Below are 15,491 nucleotides of genomic sequence, written 5' to 3'. Positions count from 1 at the left end.
GCATGACAGATTCTCTTTCTAGTTGGGAGTGGCTACCCATCATCCGGGTAATTTTTTTGTTCATAATCAATCACATTTTAGCCCAATAGCATAATCACACGTCATAGGTAAAGATAAGAGGAAAACTGAATGATACGGATACTATTTTCAACCAAAAAAGTAATAAACATTCACTAGAATAAATTGAGTGAAAGCAAATGCAAATATCACCCAGAATGTCCGATTTGCTCTGCTATTCAGATCCAACAAAGAAAATAGACATATCTTCTCACGTGTCTCTACTCTCTGCCTCTTGCGCCAGCTAAATAAATTAGATAAGGTACACGATGTAGTGGTGAAGGATGAAAATAAAATCACACGGGGAATGCACCCTATGTCTAATCTGAGACGGGACAAGAGACGATGAAGATAAAAATGAAAGCAAGAGTCAAACAGGATGCAAACTGAATAAAGAGAGAACATAGAATAGTGACAATACTCAAAGACTGAAATACAAGATGAATATCTGAATTGACCAATGTCTTTGCAGTGCTCTAATGTACATTCTCCCATTTGTGTTTCCAGAGCAATCTTTGTGTTATGTACAACATTCTAGTTTCCCTAATGTAAATATATGAAAAACAACACAAAATGAAATAGAAAAATTGAATAATAAGAGATAATAAAAACTTAAATTTAATTCAAAACATACAAATCAAAATCAGGTTGGTAGAAATTTTTGCAAACCTGCACAAATTGAATTGATGAGAAACGAATTCATAAAACTGAGTAGGAAAGAACAAGAGGCTGAATAGCTAATGACCGAACAAGTAACAGAGCATAACATACAAGAACAGGTCAAGTCTTTAATTGAGAAATGACTGCAGAATCAAAATAAAATCAAGCCACGAACACAACTAAAAAATGAAGAGGGCGAGATGAGTGATTAAGATGCTTCGGGAGGTCCCTGGCTGCCTTCGCAGGCATCGACCACGCCGTCCTGTCTCTCGTCTCTTTGCCACTGGTCGTCGGGAGCGTGGTGGCCTCTTTAAAACAGTTGCATGTTCGCCCGCCAAATCTATTAGAAATTTTTTTAAAAAAACGAGTCAGCTAATGGGCCGGTGAAATGAACGGGCCAAATTACAAAACAAATATCAGTCTGATAGGAGAAAAACGCCGAGTGCTTTACAAATATTGACAAAATCTGAGCCCTAGGAATCTGAGTGATAACCACATAAATAATCACCCGATAGACATATAGAAATTCCGTTCTAGTTAGCTGTCACCATACGCACCGACGTGTGAAAAAAGTCCGCGCAGTGGGCCAGACCAACCTCATTTAGGTGTTGTTTGGTTCCAGGGACTTTTTTTTAAGTCCCTGGAACTTTTTAGTATTTAGAAGTATTAAATAAATATTAATTATAAAACTAACTGCAGAACTCTGGGGCTAAACTGCGAGACGAATCTAATGAGGTATCTTAATCTATGATTAGCGAATGGTTACTGTAGCATCACTGTAGCCAATCATCGATTAATTAGGCTCATTAGATTCGTCTCGCAAAAAAGCACTCAGCTGTCAAAAAACATTTATAAACAGATTTTATTTAATACTATAAAATAATAAGATTCCTTTTGATGTGATAGGGACTTTTGAAAAAAGTCCCGGAGCCAAACAAGCCCTAATGGACCGAAGCAGCTCAAACTCCCGAACACGCGCAACGCTTTGTTTGAGGCGATGGTTTACTTAGAGCAGGGCTTATAATTTCACCGGCTACCGGCTGCAAGCGTGCGCATCCCCGCGCTGTAGATTGCGGATCCACTGGTACTAATGATGTTGCAGCAAACTCAGCTAATAGAAGAAGGCATAGCCTCTCCCGGCCGGCTTGAGCGGGCACCTGATGAGACGCTCATCTTCTTCTCTCTCTTCGTTTCTCTCTTCCACGTAGATCTCAGCCTTCATACCGCCTACCATAATACTTTCTCTTAATCATCATCTGAAGTGACAGCTAATCACGCCCCACACCCGCCGCCGGGTAGGAAGAGGAGGAAAAAGAAGATAATTGGACTGCTTGTGGGCCGGTTGGGACCATGGGAAGCGGATTTCGTCATCTCAAATGAGATATACCCGTGCGGCACCACTTACCCTCAACAACTACAAAGATCACGGTTGTCAGCTCAGCCCATATTCACATGCCAAAGTGATGTCCAATTGGCATGGCTGTAGGGCCCGTTGGGTTCAAGAACCATTAGGCCCAAGGCTTGGTGCCCGGGTGCTCCAATGGCTTTTCCTGGCAAAAACTTGCAACCCCCTCCCCGTTTAATTGATGCGAGTGACCAGAAGTGCAAACAAAGATTCCACCAGTTCACCGGTAAAACAGCAGCAGCAGCAGCAGCAGCAGAAATACACGAACACCTTCAGGCGCAACAATATATTTTTGTTCCCAACTAACAGAAGTAGTAACAAATAGCAGAATGGAACACTTCTTCACTTTTTACTTCCTATGAGACTATAATAGTAGTTATGAAACATTAATGTTTAATAATTTATCATTCTACCTGGGCTATGAAAGCCACATATACTGATGTACAATGCCAGCCTGACAAAAGAAACTAACAGGTTATCAGACACTTGATCCGTGTTGGTCCGAAAAAGAACACGAGTATTACTCCATTTCTACTGTCGAATTACCCCATTTCATCCAAAAATACACAAAATTGACGAACACCAGCGACACAGAAAGCTTCCACAGGCCAGGCCAGCAGAATTATGTTCACCGTATGAACAAGGGAAGAGTACCCTCCTGAAAACCGCTCGGGGGATCAAAGGTCAGACCGAGGGGAAGAACTTGTTCAGATTGAATGGCAGCGAGTAGAACTCTGTGCTCCTCGCGTCTTTCTTGTAGCTCCTAAACTTGTCCCACCAGTGGTAGCCCCTGTCCTTCCTCGCGTCTTTCACTTGTAGCGTGTTGTCCAGGACGTAGGCCACGAGGCCAGCGACGAAGGGCTTCGATGAGAACGGCACATTAATCATGTCGTTGAACTGTCAGACAGCGAAGAGAAACATCAGTTAATTTGTCATAGCTCAAGTTATCAAGGGGAATGGCAAAAGTGTAGCTAGGATTCCTTTCTCATACCCATCTGGCGCCAGTGTGCACTGGACCATAGCCTGCAACTGCTGTGTACTCGTTGAAGTACTGAGGAACTGATAATCCCATGAAGAAAGCGAACCCCATGATGAACTTGGTCCTGAAGCTGTTTAGGTTGCAGAACTGAAGGAAGCTCAGACCGACGCCACCTGCATACGGAAAGTGATAATGAGTCTGATAGCAGGAGTATGATGCTGATGACTTTCAAAGAGGCAGCTGAAGGATAATAGTGATTTCAGATACATGCACATACCAACATATGCGAAGAAGAGACAGTACATGCCGGCAAATATGGGCAATGGAATGGATGCGAACAGAGCTCCAAATTTTCCTGGTTTGCCAGATGAAATATAATCAGCCTAGCACATGGCAGGAAAATATAGGTATTACTTATATAAAAAAAAAACTCTACCCGGGGGTGTGAAACGGACCCCACCGTTTTTTCATTAAGAGGAAGCCTAACCGGCTAACCGGGTAGAGAAACCCCCCGAACCTTGGCCCATGCCCGAGAGGGCCAAGCCTTGCGGCGAGCACAGCGAGGGGGTTTTTTTCTCCCAGCAGCCTGAAATTCGCTTCTGATGAGATTCAAACTCAGGACCTGCTGGGAGCGCGACGCTACCGGGCCGGGCTAGCCATCTCAACCGCCCGGCCTTTCGCATAGGTATTACTTATATAACAACAATTGTGTAACAGTATCTAAAAAATCAGATCAATTAATATACCAAGGACAGAGAAGAAAATCATGAACCCAGCAGATATTTGTACTACTCTTCGGCTGCCAACACGTGTCAATGCAAGCAATCCAATATTCTCCCTGTAAGCACAAAATTCATAATGCATATTGGCAAAACACTCGGTTCTGAAAAAAAAAGTATCAAGGATTGACAATTCAAGTTTCACAGATATACTTACACTGAAACCGATGTCCCGTTGGCTGTCCCAAAAAATGAATCAAGCAAGATGCCAATGCCCTGACAGTGTTGTTTCATATTGATCAATGTGAGCAGCCAAGATGGTACAAACTCACTTTGTTGAGTCCACGGTATAATATTTGAATCCTTACCTGCCATCCAATGCCCCGACTAATAATTGATGGAGGAATCATAGTTGCACTTGCATATCTTGAAGCACCAATGAAAGCGCCAGTTGACTACAAAAGAAAAAAGATTATATAAATTGATACTACAAATAAATGGATAGAAAGTATAATATGGTAATGCAATTTTCCTTTCATTTTCAGTCAGTATAAGCAAACAAACCTCTACAAGAGCAATGAATGAAGTCATCATCATTGCAAAAGCTTCTCCAGCATCAAATGTTGGAGCACCCCACTGAAAGGGATAGGGGACACTTATCCTGCAACAATTGTTTTATAAACTTCATAAATAATGTCACCAACATGGCAATCTAAAGTAAGAATATTGCCCTGGGATCCTACCAAGGAGCTCCTGCAACAAGACCTGAACGATCAACACGGCAATGCACCTGCGTCTTCGGTGGAGAATTCTTGTAGGCACCACCGATGGTGAGAATGTATGCATAGAGCCACACGATAGGGACAGTGAAAAGAACACCAAACCGTCCAAAGACATCCTTCCCGAAATGCAGAACTTGAGGCAAATACTATAAAAAAAAGAATCAAATTGTTAGTAAATGAAATCCTCCTCAATAGACATATTGGTGCAGGACAGCAGGAACTAAGACATATATGCACCTGAGAAAATACAACCAACAGGAGGAGTTCTGGAAGGCCAACTTCAACACATTTAGCTACCTACATGCAGAACATTTCGTCAATCCTGATGTTGAAACATGGAGAGAAAGAGAAATAGATAGAGCAAACTAACCCCTGGAAAGCCAAGCTCATAAAGTCCAAATCCAACAAGTGATACCAAAGGAACAGCTGACAATGGACTTAATAATCTGTAAAAAAAAGGAGAAAATATGATGAAATTCAATTTAACATACTACAAAAAGAAATGATACATAGTAATCCAAAAAGTGCTGGCAGGGAAAATAATAACACCAACTTGAGAACATTGCGCCAGAGCCCACTGAAACCAAGTATGATCTGAATTGTCGATGCAATGATGAGAGCACCCTGCGTTCCCCGCATTGTCCGCAAGAATTTCTTCACGGGAGCAATAAAAAAGCTTGTCACTCAAACTTGTGTCCAAAGATACTGAAACAAGGGTGATGACCAGAGCACAGCTTCTATGTGGTACCTCGCGAGGGTCTGCTTCGTTGCTGTACCGCCCGGCCAAGATGATGGAGATGGTAGGTGCAACGAAGATATATGAGCCGCCCATTACAACAGGAAGACGTGTCCCGAAAAATGTTTGTAACAGGGTGTTTATGCCAGCTACGAACAATATCGTCTGAACCACACGAGCTTTCTCTTCCTGACAGAAATGGCATCTGGCATTCAGGTATTTCGGGTGCAAATTTTAACTTGGCAAATTTAGTGCAAACATTGATACTAGTTGAGAAATCTCAAAATTCAAAAGCCAATCAAAAGAACACGGCCATGATTCGGCATATAAGTTTCGAGGCTCACATTTCTGCCTCCCATCTGCGGAACGAGCGCGCTGGGTATGATGACAGTGGTGCCCAGCATAACGATGAAGTGCTGGAATCCTAGTATAATGGCCTCGGCTGCGTAGAAAGGATCACAAAGGGTAAGAAAAGCGTCAACATCCTTGAGCACATCATGCGTGCCTGATCATACATACCATCTAAAGCCTTTTAATTTACAGAAAAAGATGTGCAACCACACACCTTTCCTAGTTTTACTGTATATTCAAGTCAAAGCAACCTCACTAAATCCTAGACTCCTTGATCAAGGAAAGCTACTTTTTCTGAAATTAAGAAACTAATCATAGCAGAAGAACTACGAAGGAAGTGATAAGCACTTTCAATTACAGACACCAGCATAGACATATAGAAGAAAGAGGTTCAGTTCAGTAATGATCCCGAGTACTTTATTTACATGGACACAGGACGAGCAGATACGTCGCCACAGGCCCAAAGGTGAAAGCCTCAGCATCAGAGAAAAGCAGCAGCGCAGAGAAAAAGAGCGCAAGAGGACAAGCGCGGAGAACATTTGAACAGCGAAACCAAACAAAAGACTTGCCCGAAGAACAGAGTAGGAAGGCGAGCAGCAGAGGAGAAGCACGTACGCCATGGCGGCGGGCTGGTGATGCAGAAGGAGACGCCGGCGAGCTGCTCCTTGGGCGGGTGCGGCTGCAGCTCGTCGGCCTTGGGCGGCGGCGCGGCGGCCATCCTGTCCCTTCCGCTGCTGTCCCGGCGGCGGCTGCCGAGAAACCGATACTCCTCCTCACTCCGCTGGCACCGTCAGTGGCAGAAAGCAGGCGAGCAAGCTCCAAGAAACTCCCGGATAGGAAAGAATCAGATTCTCCGGCGCACACCGAAGGAGTCTTTCTTGTAGAGTAGCAGAAGGAACTCTCCTTCACGAGGAAGGAAGGAAGGAAGGAGGGAAGAATCGATGGCAGCGGAGAAAGCAGGGGGCGAGAGAGAGCCGAGAGGGAGAGAGAAATGGTGGGCTGCTGCTCCTGCTGCTCTAGCAAATTCCACAGCAGCCTAGTAGGAGCCCCCCCCGCGCAAGGAATGGAATCTGGGTGCCCCCAAAAAAGGCCACCTTTTTCCCTCCCTTTCCCACACGCCCACGGGCACACTCCGCGCTGCGCTGCGCTCTTTATGATTGATTGGAGCCGCTGGAACGGAATCGATCGTCCAGCGGCGGGAGCAGGAAGAGGGAAGCTCAGCTTCGCGAGAAGGCCAGAAGGGGAGGGAGAAGCAGTGCCTGAGAAGGGGCGCGCAGGAATGGGGAGCTGGCTATCAGAGCTCGGCGGCCATCTTTTTTGAGCAGGGGCGGAGGCCGGGAAGGAGGTGGCAGCACAGCAGCGCGCCGAGGAGGCGCGCAGGAGAAGAGGAGACAACGACGGCTCTCCTTATTTTTTTTTTCTGTCCTGGCGTCCTCTTTTCTTCCTGCTTTGCTCGCTTTCCCTCTTTAAAACGGCGCCTTTATTGCTTGGCAAGCCACGGCCGGGGTACTGGACTCCTGGGCCCCGTTTGATTTCTCGTAGCGCAACTAGCGAAATGAAAAAATCTTGTATGTATGAAGTACTCCCGGCCCGTTTGATTTCTCATAGCGCAACTAGTGCAATGAAAAAATCTTATATGTAAGAAGTACTAGACGAAATTTATTTACAAAAATTTTTCACGGATGAACATAATTTTTCGCGACGAATCTAATGATGGTAATTAATTGATGATTAACTACAATAATACTACAGTAACCAACCTCTAATTATGTGGTCAAAAATCTTATTAGATTCGTCGCACAAAACTGTAAAATTAGTTTCAAAAATTAACTTTATTTAGTACTCTTAATTATTAGTTAAAATTTGTACTACCTATGCTATTTGAGACAACCAGAGCCCTGTTTGGGTTCGTTTCACCACCTCGCAGCAGCTGTGCGCGTACGCTAGGCCGGCGGGCGTACGAAGAGGGTCGGTTCCCTAGGCCGGGCGGGCGTCCGCTGGCAGACGTCTCGGCGGAGGACGAGGAAATGCGTGCGGTTGCCAGCAGGTTGGGGCGGAAGGAAGAAAGGCTTTCAAATCGCATCTACCGGAACAGTTGGGGAGCTCAGCTTTCGCTCGCTCACACGCACACCCTTTCATTTACCGTTGCCTTCCAAAGACGGCCGGGCAGGTGTGTACTGTGCACCTGCGGCTGCGCCAGGGCCGTGTCAGCCCGTCACCGGCGTATCGGCGGGGAGGAAACGCTGCTCGTGCCATCCTTCCCCAACGGACCTCTCGCTCATCCTGCACTCTTTTCGGCTGATTGTAGCTTATGGTTAGTGTTGATTTATTGTGAAAAAAAACATTGATGGCTGGTGCTGATTTTGTGTAAAAGAAAAATGATATTGGCTGATTGAAGCGAACAAAATAGGAGTTTCGACTTCACAGTGACGTTCTTGCATAATTGGGCCCCGGAGCCATCAGGCCCACATGTCAATGGCAAAGTCACAGCCTCCATAACTGCAGAGGATCTCAAACCTATTCCGTGGGTAGTCTATTTTAGCTTTGGAAAACGTTCTTGCATAGGTGCTTACTCTATAAATTAACTAGAACAACGTTAAAGAAAATTACCATGGCACACATGTATAACATCTTAACCGTCTAAGCACCTCCTTTTTTAAGAAATGGGTGAGTTTCCAACCTCTGCAACACAATCTGCTCGTGTAAGAAATGAAATAGTGTTATTTGGTCGCTCTGTACATGGTCCGGTTACAACCCAACTAACTCGTGTAACCGGCCCGAATGAAACATTGTTAGAAGAAGATTGGAAAAGGGAAGGCACGCAAACCTCTAGACGATGGAGCATCATCCCCGAGCCAACACATAGTATTAAGTATTAATAGTAAAAAAACAATAATAAGTGTCTACATGATGATATGGCATGAATAGCTCAAAATGTGTGCTGGTTTATGTTCAAATCATGTCTCGAAAAAGGAGTAGACAAATAAAGTAGTGACCAAAAAGAGGAGGAAAGGTTAGGGTTAGGTAAAACATAGGTTCATGATACAATGAGCATATATAATTGGATTATTGATATTAGCAGCGGAGTTGGCTAATTGGAAGGAATGTCCATGCTAGTTCTTATAAATATCCGATGATATTCTGGTGATATCAAAAGGGATTTGATAAAATCTTTAATCAGCGACGATTCTTACATCGTGATTCCGCTAGATAATGCACGTTTGGGCATTTGTTTCTTATATTTTTTTGCAGATCACCCATAACGTGTGGTTTTTGTTCATTGACATACACTCAATAATTTATCTTTGTTTTATGGCGCTACAATATTACGTATCGGGTGCTACACTCAAATGTTTAAAGGAAATTGACCCCTGCTAGAAGAAAACACTAATGGTGTCCTCCGGCAAAAAATACATTTGTTTTGTAGTGTTTAAGTGCAAATGTCAACTTTGACAGCCTTTCAGCAAAAGCCACGATTTACTCGTGGCCTAAAGAGGGTTGGACAAAAATCTATTTTTTTGTGGGAATTTCATATGACACCCATAGTTTATGGTTTTTTCCAAGTTAACACCACAAAAACGATCTTTTTGTATGAAACTACAAATATTATAGATTTGCTGGTTGCAACACATAAATGTCTAGAAGAAACTGGCCCTTGCTAAAAGAATGAGTGATTGCATCCTCTAGCAAAAATACAAGGTTTTATAGTGTGTCCAATTGTAATGTTGGCTTCGAGTTTCTTTCAGCAAAAGCCATGCATGTACGGGTGGTCTAAACTTGGGGTTGAACAAAATCTTTGATCGGCTACGATTTCATACATTGTGCACGGTTTTTCAAGATAATGCTTGTTTAGGCGTTTCTTCAATTCCTTGGGAAATTTTATCGTGCATCCATAACGTGTAGCTTTTGCTGACTGAAAAAATAATCTTTGCTGAAAGGAAAGACTAATTGTGCCCTGTAGCAGGAATGCATAGTTTTATAGTGTCCAGCAACAATTGTCAACTTCGAGTGTCTTTCAGCAAAAGCTACAGATTTATGGGTGATTTAAACAAGGACTGAATAAAGTATTTGATTGTTCAATAATCTGTATATTGTTACTCTACTGGATAATGTGTGTTTGTGCATTCCTTTCTTGGGAAATTGCAAACGACACCCCATATCGTGTGGCTTTTGCTAACACAGCTAAAAGAAAACTTTAATGTTTGGATGCAATGTATTTAGGGAGAAAAAATATCATGTATTTTGCAAGACATTTTGGTTGTAAAAAGCTCAGAATATTCAATTGCTACAAACCTTGGGGTTTTGAAAATCATGGTATTGCTAAAATATTAGGGCCTGTTTGGATGTTGTGGTTTTAGAGAACTAGAGTATCAAAACTGTAGTTTTATAAGTCAAAGACATGAAAAAAAATCATGTTTTAGAAAAAAGAGGTTTCACAAAATATTTATCTTTCTCTTCTTGACTCACACGATTTGGAGGAATTGCATAAGTCGCATCCTGAGTAATTTCCCAAACACTCAGTCCTTTACTTTTCAGATGGGCTCGCATGCGAATCTTCCAGTATCGGTAATTCGTTCCATCAAAGTACAGAGGGGCATTCGAGGAAGAGCTGTGGGTCGCCATAATGGATCATATAACCGATTAAGGCAAGGAAGTGATCCTAATAGGCTCTTGTAACTGATTCTGGACAAACTTCTAATGCTAACGCAAGGCCAAGTGCCTTTGCTTTGTCTGCTTACTGTACTTTTTAAAACTCCAAAAGACTATGGTTTCGACAATACCATGGTTTTTAAAACCACAAAGTGTGTTGCATCCAAACACCATGAGCTTTTAAAAACCAAAGTATTTTATAGATTCCACACTAAACTTTTTTTTCTAAAAAAATGTTGTTTTGCACTTCATTAGTTTCTAAGGCTACAATTTATTTATACAAAGGATTCTCAAAATTAGCACATTGGCACTAATTGTGCCCTCCGTTAAAACTACATAGTTTTATGGAGTCTAGTAGCAAATGCTTGCTTTTCCTATATCTTTCAGCAAAAGCCATGCATTTTAAGTGTCCTACAGCCCTTTTGTGTATTCTTTGGACACGAGAATATGGGGCTAGTGCAAAGCAGAGAACAGATTTAGATAGGTGGGGTTGAGGGAATTTATTCTCTGGCAAGACAAAAGCCCATGACACATGATAGTCTAACTACTGAAAGCAGCCCTAGAAATGCTCCCTTTTTTATGCACTTAGGATCATGCTAAACACAAGTAGTCTACCAGAAATCTTGCCTCGATCCAAGCTGACTGCGAGGAATTCTGGTCAGTAGGCTGCAACTGCAGCCAGCACTGGCTTCCAATTCACTACTGATACTGTTAAGTAGTGTTTCCATGTAACATAAACTACCAGTCCATTCATCCGTCCCTAATTAAGTGTACGGCTGATGAGAGTGGGTAGGATTACAATAGTGGCCAGACATTCTCCTCTGTCGTTCAGAGCCAGACAGAATTCTGTTTGTGTTTTAGCAGTATACTCTATGATATTTCTCTCCGTGGTTGTTGGGTTCATCAAGAGCAGTTTTCCAGATGTTATTGCCATCTAGTATTCTGGATTATTGGACGATATGCGTGTGCAAGAGCAGGGGAAGAGGACGCACAGCTCCAGCAATGCGACAGGAGGAGCCAGCCCAGTCTCTCAGTTCTCGTCTGCTATTTTTGGGTCCAGATCACCAAGAAACGTCATGGGTGCGTTTTTGTCCTTGTTTGTGCAGATTGGAAATACGTAAGTTGCAGGAGAGTGTACTATCCACTTATACGTACAGTACTACAATTATACTACCAACCATGGTCCCAGCAGGGTCTTCATCGGCCAACTGTCTTCAATCAAGGCAACTGCCTTCTTTCAGGGAAAAAAAAATTCGAGGCAGATGTCCATGTGGCTATTTTTATCTTTTTTATCAAACTCTGCCAAGAAAGAAGTAGTGCTCATCAAGTGATGATTCCAGTGAACAATTGATACTCCTACCTAAGTGTGGGTCCATTTCAGGTAAGAAACCTACATGGTGGTTGTTGGTATGATCACTAGGAGTGGAGAGGAGAGCATAATTTGCCCTGAACTTGCTGCAACCAACCAATCCCAATTCCCAAGAGTGACTTTCCCCGGACATGATGAGTCCAGTCTCGGTGGGGGTTTCATGGAGAGTTTCATAACATTAAATATTATTAATTTTGCTGACGTGGTAAGGAGAGAGAAGGATATAGTTTCATGGGATGTGAGGAGAGTTTCATCATCATGAAACTCATCTGGCACAGTTATTAGTTTTTATTCTAGATATCTGTACCCATAAAACTCCTACTGAGACTGGCCTTGAGACTGGCCTGAGAAATACACTCTAGTGGGGAGAGAGAGAGACGGAAGAGCTGGGATTAGTTTAATCCCAGGATATAGACAGTGGTATGGTGCAGGAAAAAGTGCTTAACCCGCCCATCACTTTCTGGATTGATGATGGCGGTGGTCGACGACGACGATACCAATCAGAGACCGGGCATCCATGCCTCAATCAACTGGCCGGTTGGCTGGGCCTGTAGTGTGGGTGTGTGGCCCTATACGTGACGAGCGAAGACATCGCCGGAGAAGAAGCGAAATCATGCGGCCGGGGTTCAGGTCATGTCATGGCATCAATGCTAGCTTGTACCAATTCATGCTAGTTAATGTCGATCGATGACCATGACCGACTTGATGCTTTGACGCAGTTACACAAGTGCAGGAGGGGGTGGATTAGTGGATACTCCGAGCAGATTTGGAGAAGCTCATGCTTGTGCTTCGCCAGATGAGCACGTGAAAACGACCAGTATGTTGTCCGAATCAGAAAGCGCAAAGACAAAGACTTTCTGAAACTATGCTTCGCTTATCCTGCCAGCCAGCATGCGTTGTATACATCGCATTGATCCAAGTGTCGTGCACGAGATTTATTTACTTCGCCGAGAGAAGAGAAAAGAAAGGCACGGTGGTGGTGATGCTCGACACACTACTGATAGGAGTTGGGAATTGGCTGATTGATTGATTTATTAACCGCCCAAAACGAGGCCGCGCCGCGCCGTCGCTGTCATGCATCATCTCGTGGCGCATTGTGCCAGTCAAGCCTCTTCTCGCCATCTCGCCGCCGCTAGAGGTACCCGCCGCGTGCATGAGCTAGCGCCACCAAGCGGCCTTATCCCGAGTGGCATGGCCTGGAAGCTCCTTCTCGACCCATCCATCGACCCGACGCGTGAGGCGCGCGTCTGGTCTCGCTCGTGCTCGCCTCGGCATAGGCTAAGCACGTCGCCGTCGCCTTCAGGGCTAATTGCATGAGCGCGAGGTCCTGACGCTTGTCAGGCCCTCAGGCGTGTCCGTTGATCGGTTATTTCGTCGTCGTCTCTTCCATGCCACGTTTCGCCTCCTTGCTTTCCAGCGAGGCCTTCTTCGATCAGCTAGCTTATTTCGTCGTCGTTGTTGTCGTCCGGCCGGTTCGTCGGGGGAGAGCTCCGTCGTCCTCCCGGTCGGCTGTGGCTGCTTTGGTCCGTTCTCCTTTCTTTTGGTTTGGACTTTGGAGCTCGCAGGATCGTATTGGGAAATTACTATTTATTTGTATTTTTCAAAGGCGCGCATGTGCTGAGCGAGTTCATGTTCTGGAAAGTTGATCCTCGGACACTACTAGACACTTCTTTTTTTTTCTTTGATACTATACTAGTAGACACTTGTAGTACTAGCTTGTACTGGTTCTAGTATACTACTAGCTTAGACCGAATTCTAAATCCTTGCAGACATTATTTCTATATAATTAATAATTTTGCGCCGCATCTGGATGGTGACCCGACGACGCCGACACGCACGCCCGAACCGGCGGTGGAGTCGTTGGTCGCAGCCGCTACTGCGGAGCATCACCGGCGATGCAGCGGCACGCGGCGCGGCGCACGAGCCCGTGAGCAAGCAGCAAGCGCAAGTGGTGACCCCGGTGAGACGAGGGGGCGCCCCTTTTGAGGCGGGAATTCTGCCGCGAACGCGAGAAAAAAGGCGTGCGATCCTTGGCTGGATCCTCGGCCAAACGGCCCAACACAATTCCGTGGCCGGCGACCTCACAATTCCCCGGCCATTGCGAGCTGCACCAGGCCGGATCGTTCCAGGCTCCGGCAGCCGGAAGACGCCGTCGTTTTCGGCCGCAGCGTCGGCACGGTGGGCTCGCTAGCGTACAAGTCGGTGGTTACATTACAGCGCACGACGCCGTCCGCGACCTGCGCCTGCTCCGGTGTCATGTTACAAGAGCAGACACGTCTACCTGGTCGGCTCGGCGTGGTCCGGGACTCCGGGTCCGGTTTTCTTGCGCTGCTCCTTGACAGGGTGACAGGTAGAAAGCTACTGCTTACTACACCCGCTCCTTCCTGCTCAATCAGCTACCACCGCATGGTTTCTGGAGCCCTGAACGGACACGTTTGGATCGACTGGACACGACTGCGCCGTCGTCGTCACCCCCTGCTTTCTGAACGGAGCGCTATGGGATGCTAACCAAGCCGATAATTGCTTGCATGCGGTCAGCCCAAACCACCCCAGCTCTACTAATTAATTAACATATCTACTAATTAATTAACATAATTTACGGTCTCCTCGCCGCGCCAGATGTCCCCACGCGTATGGAGAAAGGGGAAGGAGAGGAACATGGACGAGTATCTACTACGAGCAGCAGACGGGAACGTTCGCCACCAGCAGCTTTTTATTTGCGCCAACGTCGATCAGTCGCCGTTAAGGGCATGATCAACTCCACTAGGCAGCCGCGACATGGCATGAACAATGATTTTTTTTGAGGGACATGAACAATCCGATGTGACGCGTCACGACTGGCTAGATTCGTTCTCTCCATGCGAGATAGGGAACTGTGTTTTCACATGCCCCTGCAGCAGCAGCAGCAGAAGCCGAGGTGTTGTGTTCTTCTCCAACTGCACCCGCGCCGTCACCAACAGTAGCTATTCCAGCCGGTGCAGAAAGCCGAGCCCGTCGATGAGACAGGTCGTTGCTTGCATGTGTCTCATCTGCAGTTGGTAGTATGTCGCATTAGCTTGATCTGCATGCCGATTCTCCAGACCAGGAGAATGTGTTTCAGGCAATCAGGTCGTTAGTACTACCGCCTGATACCCTGATAGCTAGGGCTTTGCAACAACCGTGGCGTCTCGGCGACTGCTTCGCTTTGCCGGCTCGATTCAGCCCAAATATAATCCGCGCTGAATCCAAACCAGTGGAGTAAGGCCGTGTTTAGATTCATTTTTCAAAATTCCAAAAATTTTATAAATCGCCTGCATGATGTATTAAATATAGTTAAAAAAAGTCGCATTACACAAATGGACTGTAAATCGCAAGACGAATCTAATGAACCTAATTAGGCCATGATTAGGCACTAAATTGATACAGTAAAACTACAGTAAACATACTCTAATGATGGATTAATTAGATTTATTAGATTTGTCTCGTAGTTTACAGACGAGTTCTGTAATTAATTTTGTGATTAGTTTATATTTAGTACTTCAAATATGAAAAGATACTCTTTCAAAATTCAAACTAAATGGATCTAAACACAGCCTAACCAATCATAACAGGGCAGCCTAACCAATCATAACAGGGCATGGCAATGAACGGCCGTACAATAAGACATGAATCTGCATGGGACCAGCATGCAGCATCCTGTACAGTTCAACGGCCAGGGTAGAGCATGATGATCTTAGCTGACACTGATGTGACGCATAACAGAGCAGATGAGTCAGCGAGTGCTTTTCGCACCAAAGAATAAAC

The 15,491-nt window shown here is 45.0% G+C and overlaps 1 protein-coding gene across 1 annotated transcript; it reads right to left on the bottom strand.

Moving 5' to 3' along the window:
• Nucleotides 1-2,437: 2,437 nt before the first annotated feature.
• LOC120678601 (nucleobase-ascorbate transporter 6-like) lies at nucleotides 2,438-7,144 on the bottom strand. The gene is made up of 14 exons (XM_039959857.1): nucleotides 6,305-7,144; nucleotides 5,683-5,780; nucleotides 5,351-5,527; nucleotides 5,156-5,256; nucleotides 4,973-5,048; nucleotides 4,840-4,899; nucleotides 4,564-4,748; nucleotides 4,385-4,481; nucleotides 4,189-4,275; nucleotides 4,038-4,096; nucleotides 3,848-3,939; nucleotides 3,379-3,456; nucleotides 3,114-3,274; nucleotides 2,438-3,019 (listed from the first exon to the last, which is right to left on the bottom strand). Exons 1-14 carry the CDS (start codon nucleotides 6,405-6,407, stop codon nucleotides 2,807-2,809), a joined length of 1,587 nt encoding a protein of 528 aa, XP_039815791.1. The 5' UTR covers nucleotides 6,408-7,144; the 3' UTR covers nucleotides 2,438-2,806.
• Between the last annotated feature and the right edge of the window lie 8,347 nt (nucleotides 7,145-15,491).

Source organism: Panicum virgatum, chromosome 2K (assembly GCF_016808335.1).
Source record: "Panicum virgatum strain AP13 chromosome 2K, P.virgatum_v5, whole genome shotgun sequence".
NCBI classification, from domain to species: domain Eukaryota; kingdom Viridiplantae; phylum Streptophyta; class Magnoliopsida; order Poales; family Poaceae; genus Panicum; species Panicum virgatum.
The sequence above is the reverse complement of the archived record's forward strand: the minus strand, read 5'-3'. Positions and strand labels throughout refer to the sequence as shown.

What these genes read in the sequence shown, in the direction of transcription:
- LOC120678601 (XM_039959857.1), bottom strand. Translation starts at nt 6,407, where the DNA reads ATGGCCGCCGCGCCGCCGCCCAAGGCCGACGAGCTGCAGCCGCACCCG. An exon ending in CGCAGATGGGAGGCAGAAAT is followed by an intron (nt 5,528 to 5,682) that starts GTGAGCCTCGAA and finishes CATTTCTGTCAG; the next exon opens with GAAGAGAAAGCTCGTGTGGT. An exon ending in CATTCATTGCTCTTGTAGAG is followed by an intron (nt 4,276 to 4,384) that starts GTTTGTTTGCTT and finishes TTTCTTTTGTAG; the next exon opens with TCAACTGGCGCTTTCATTGG.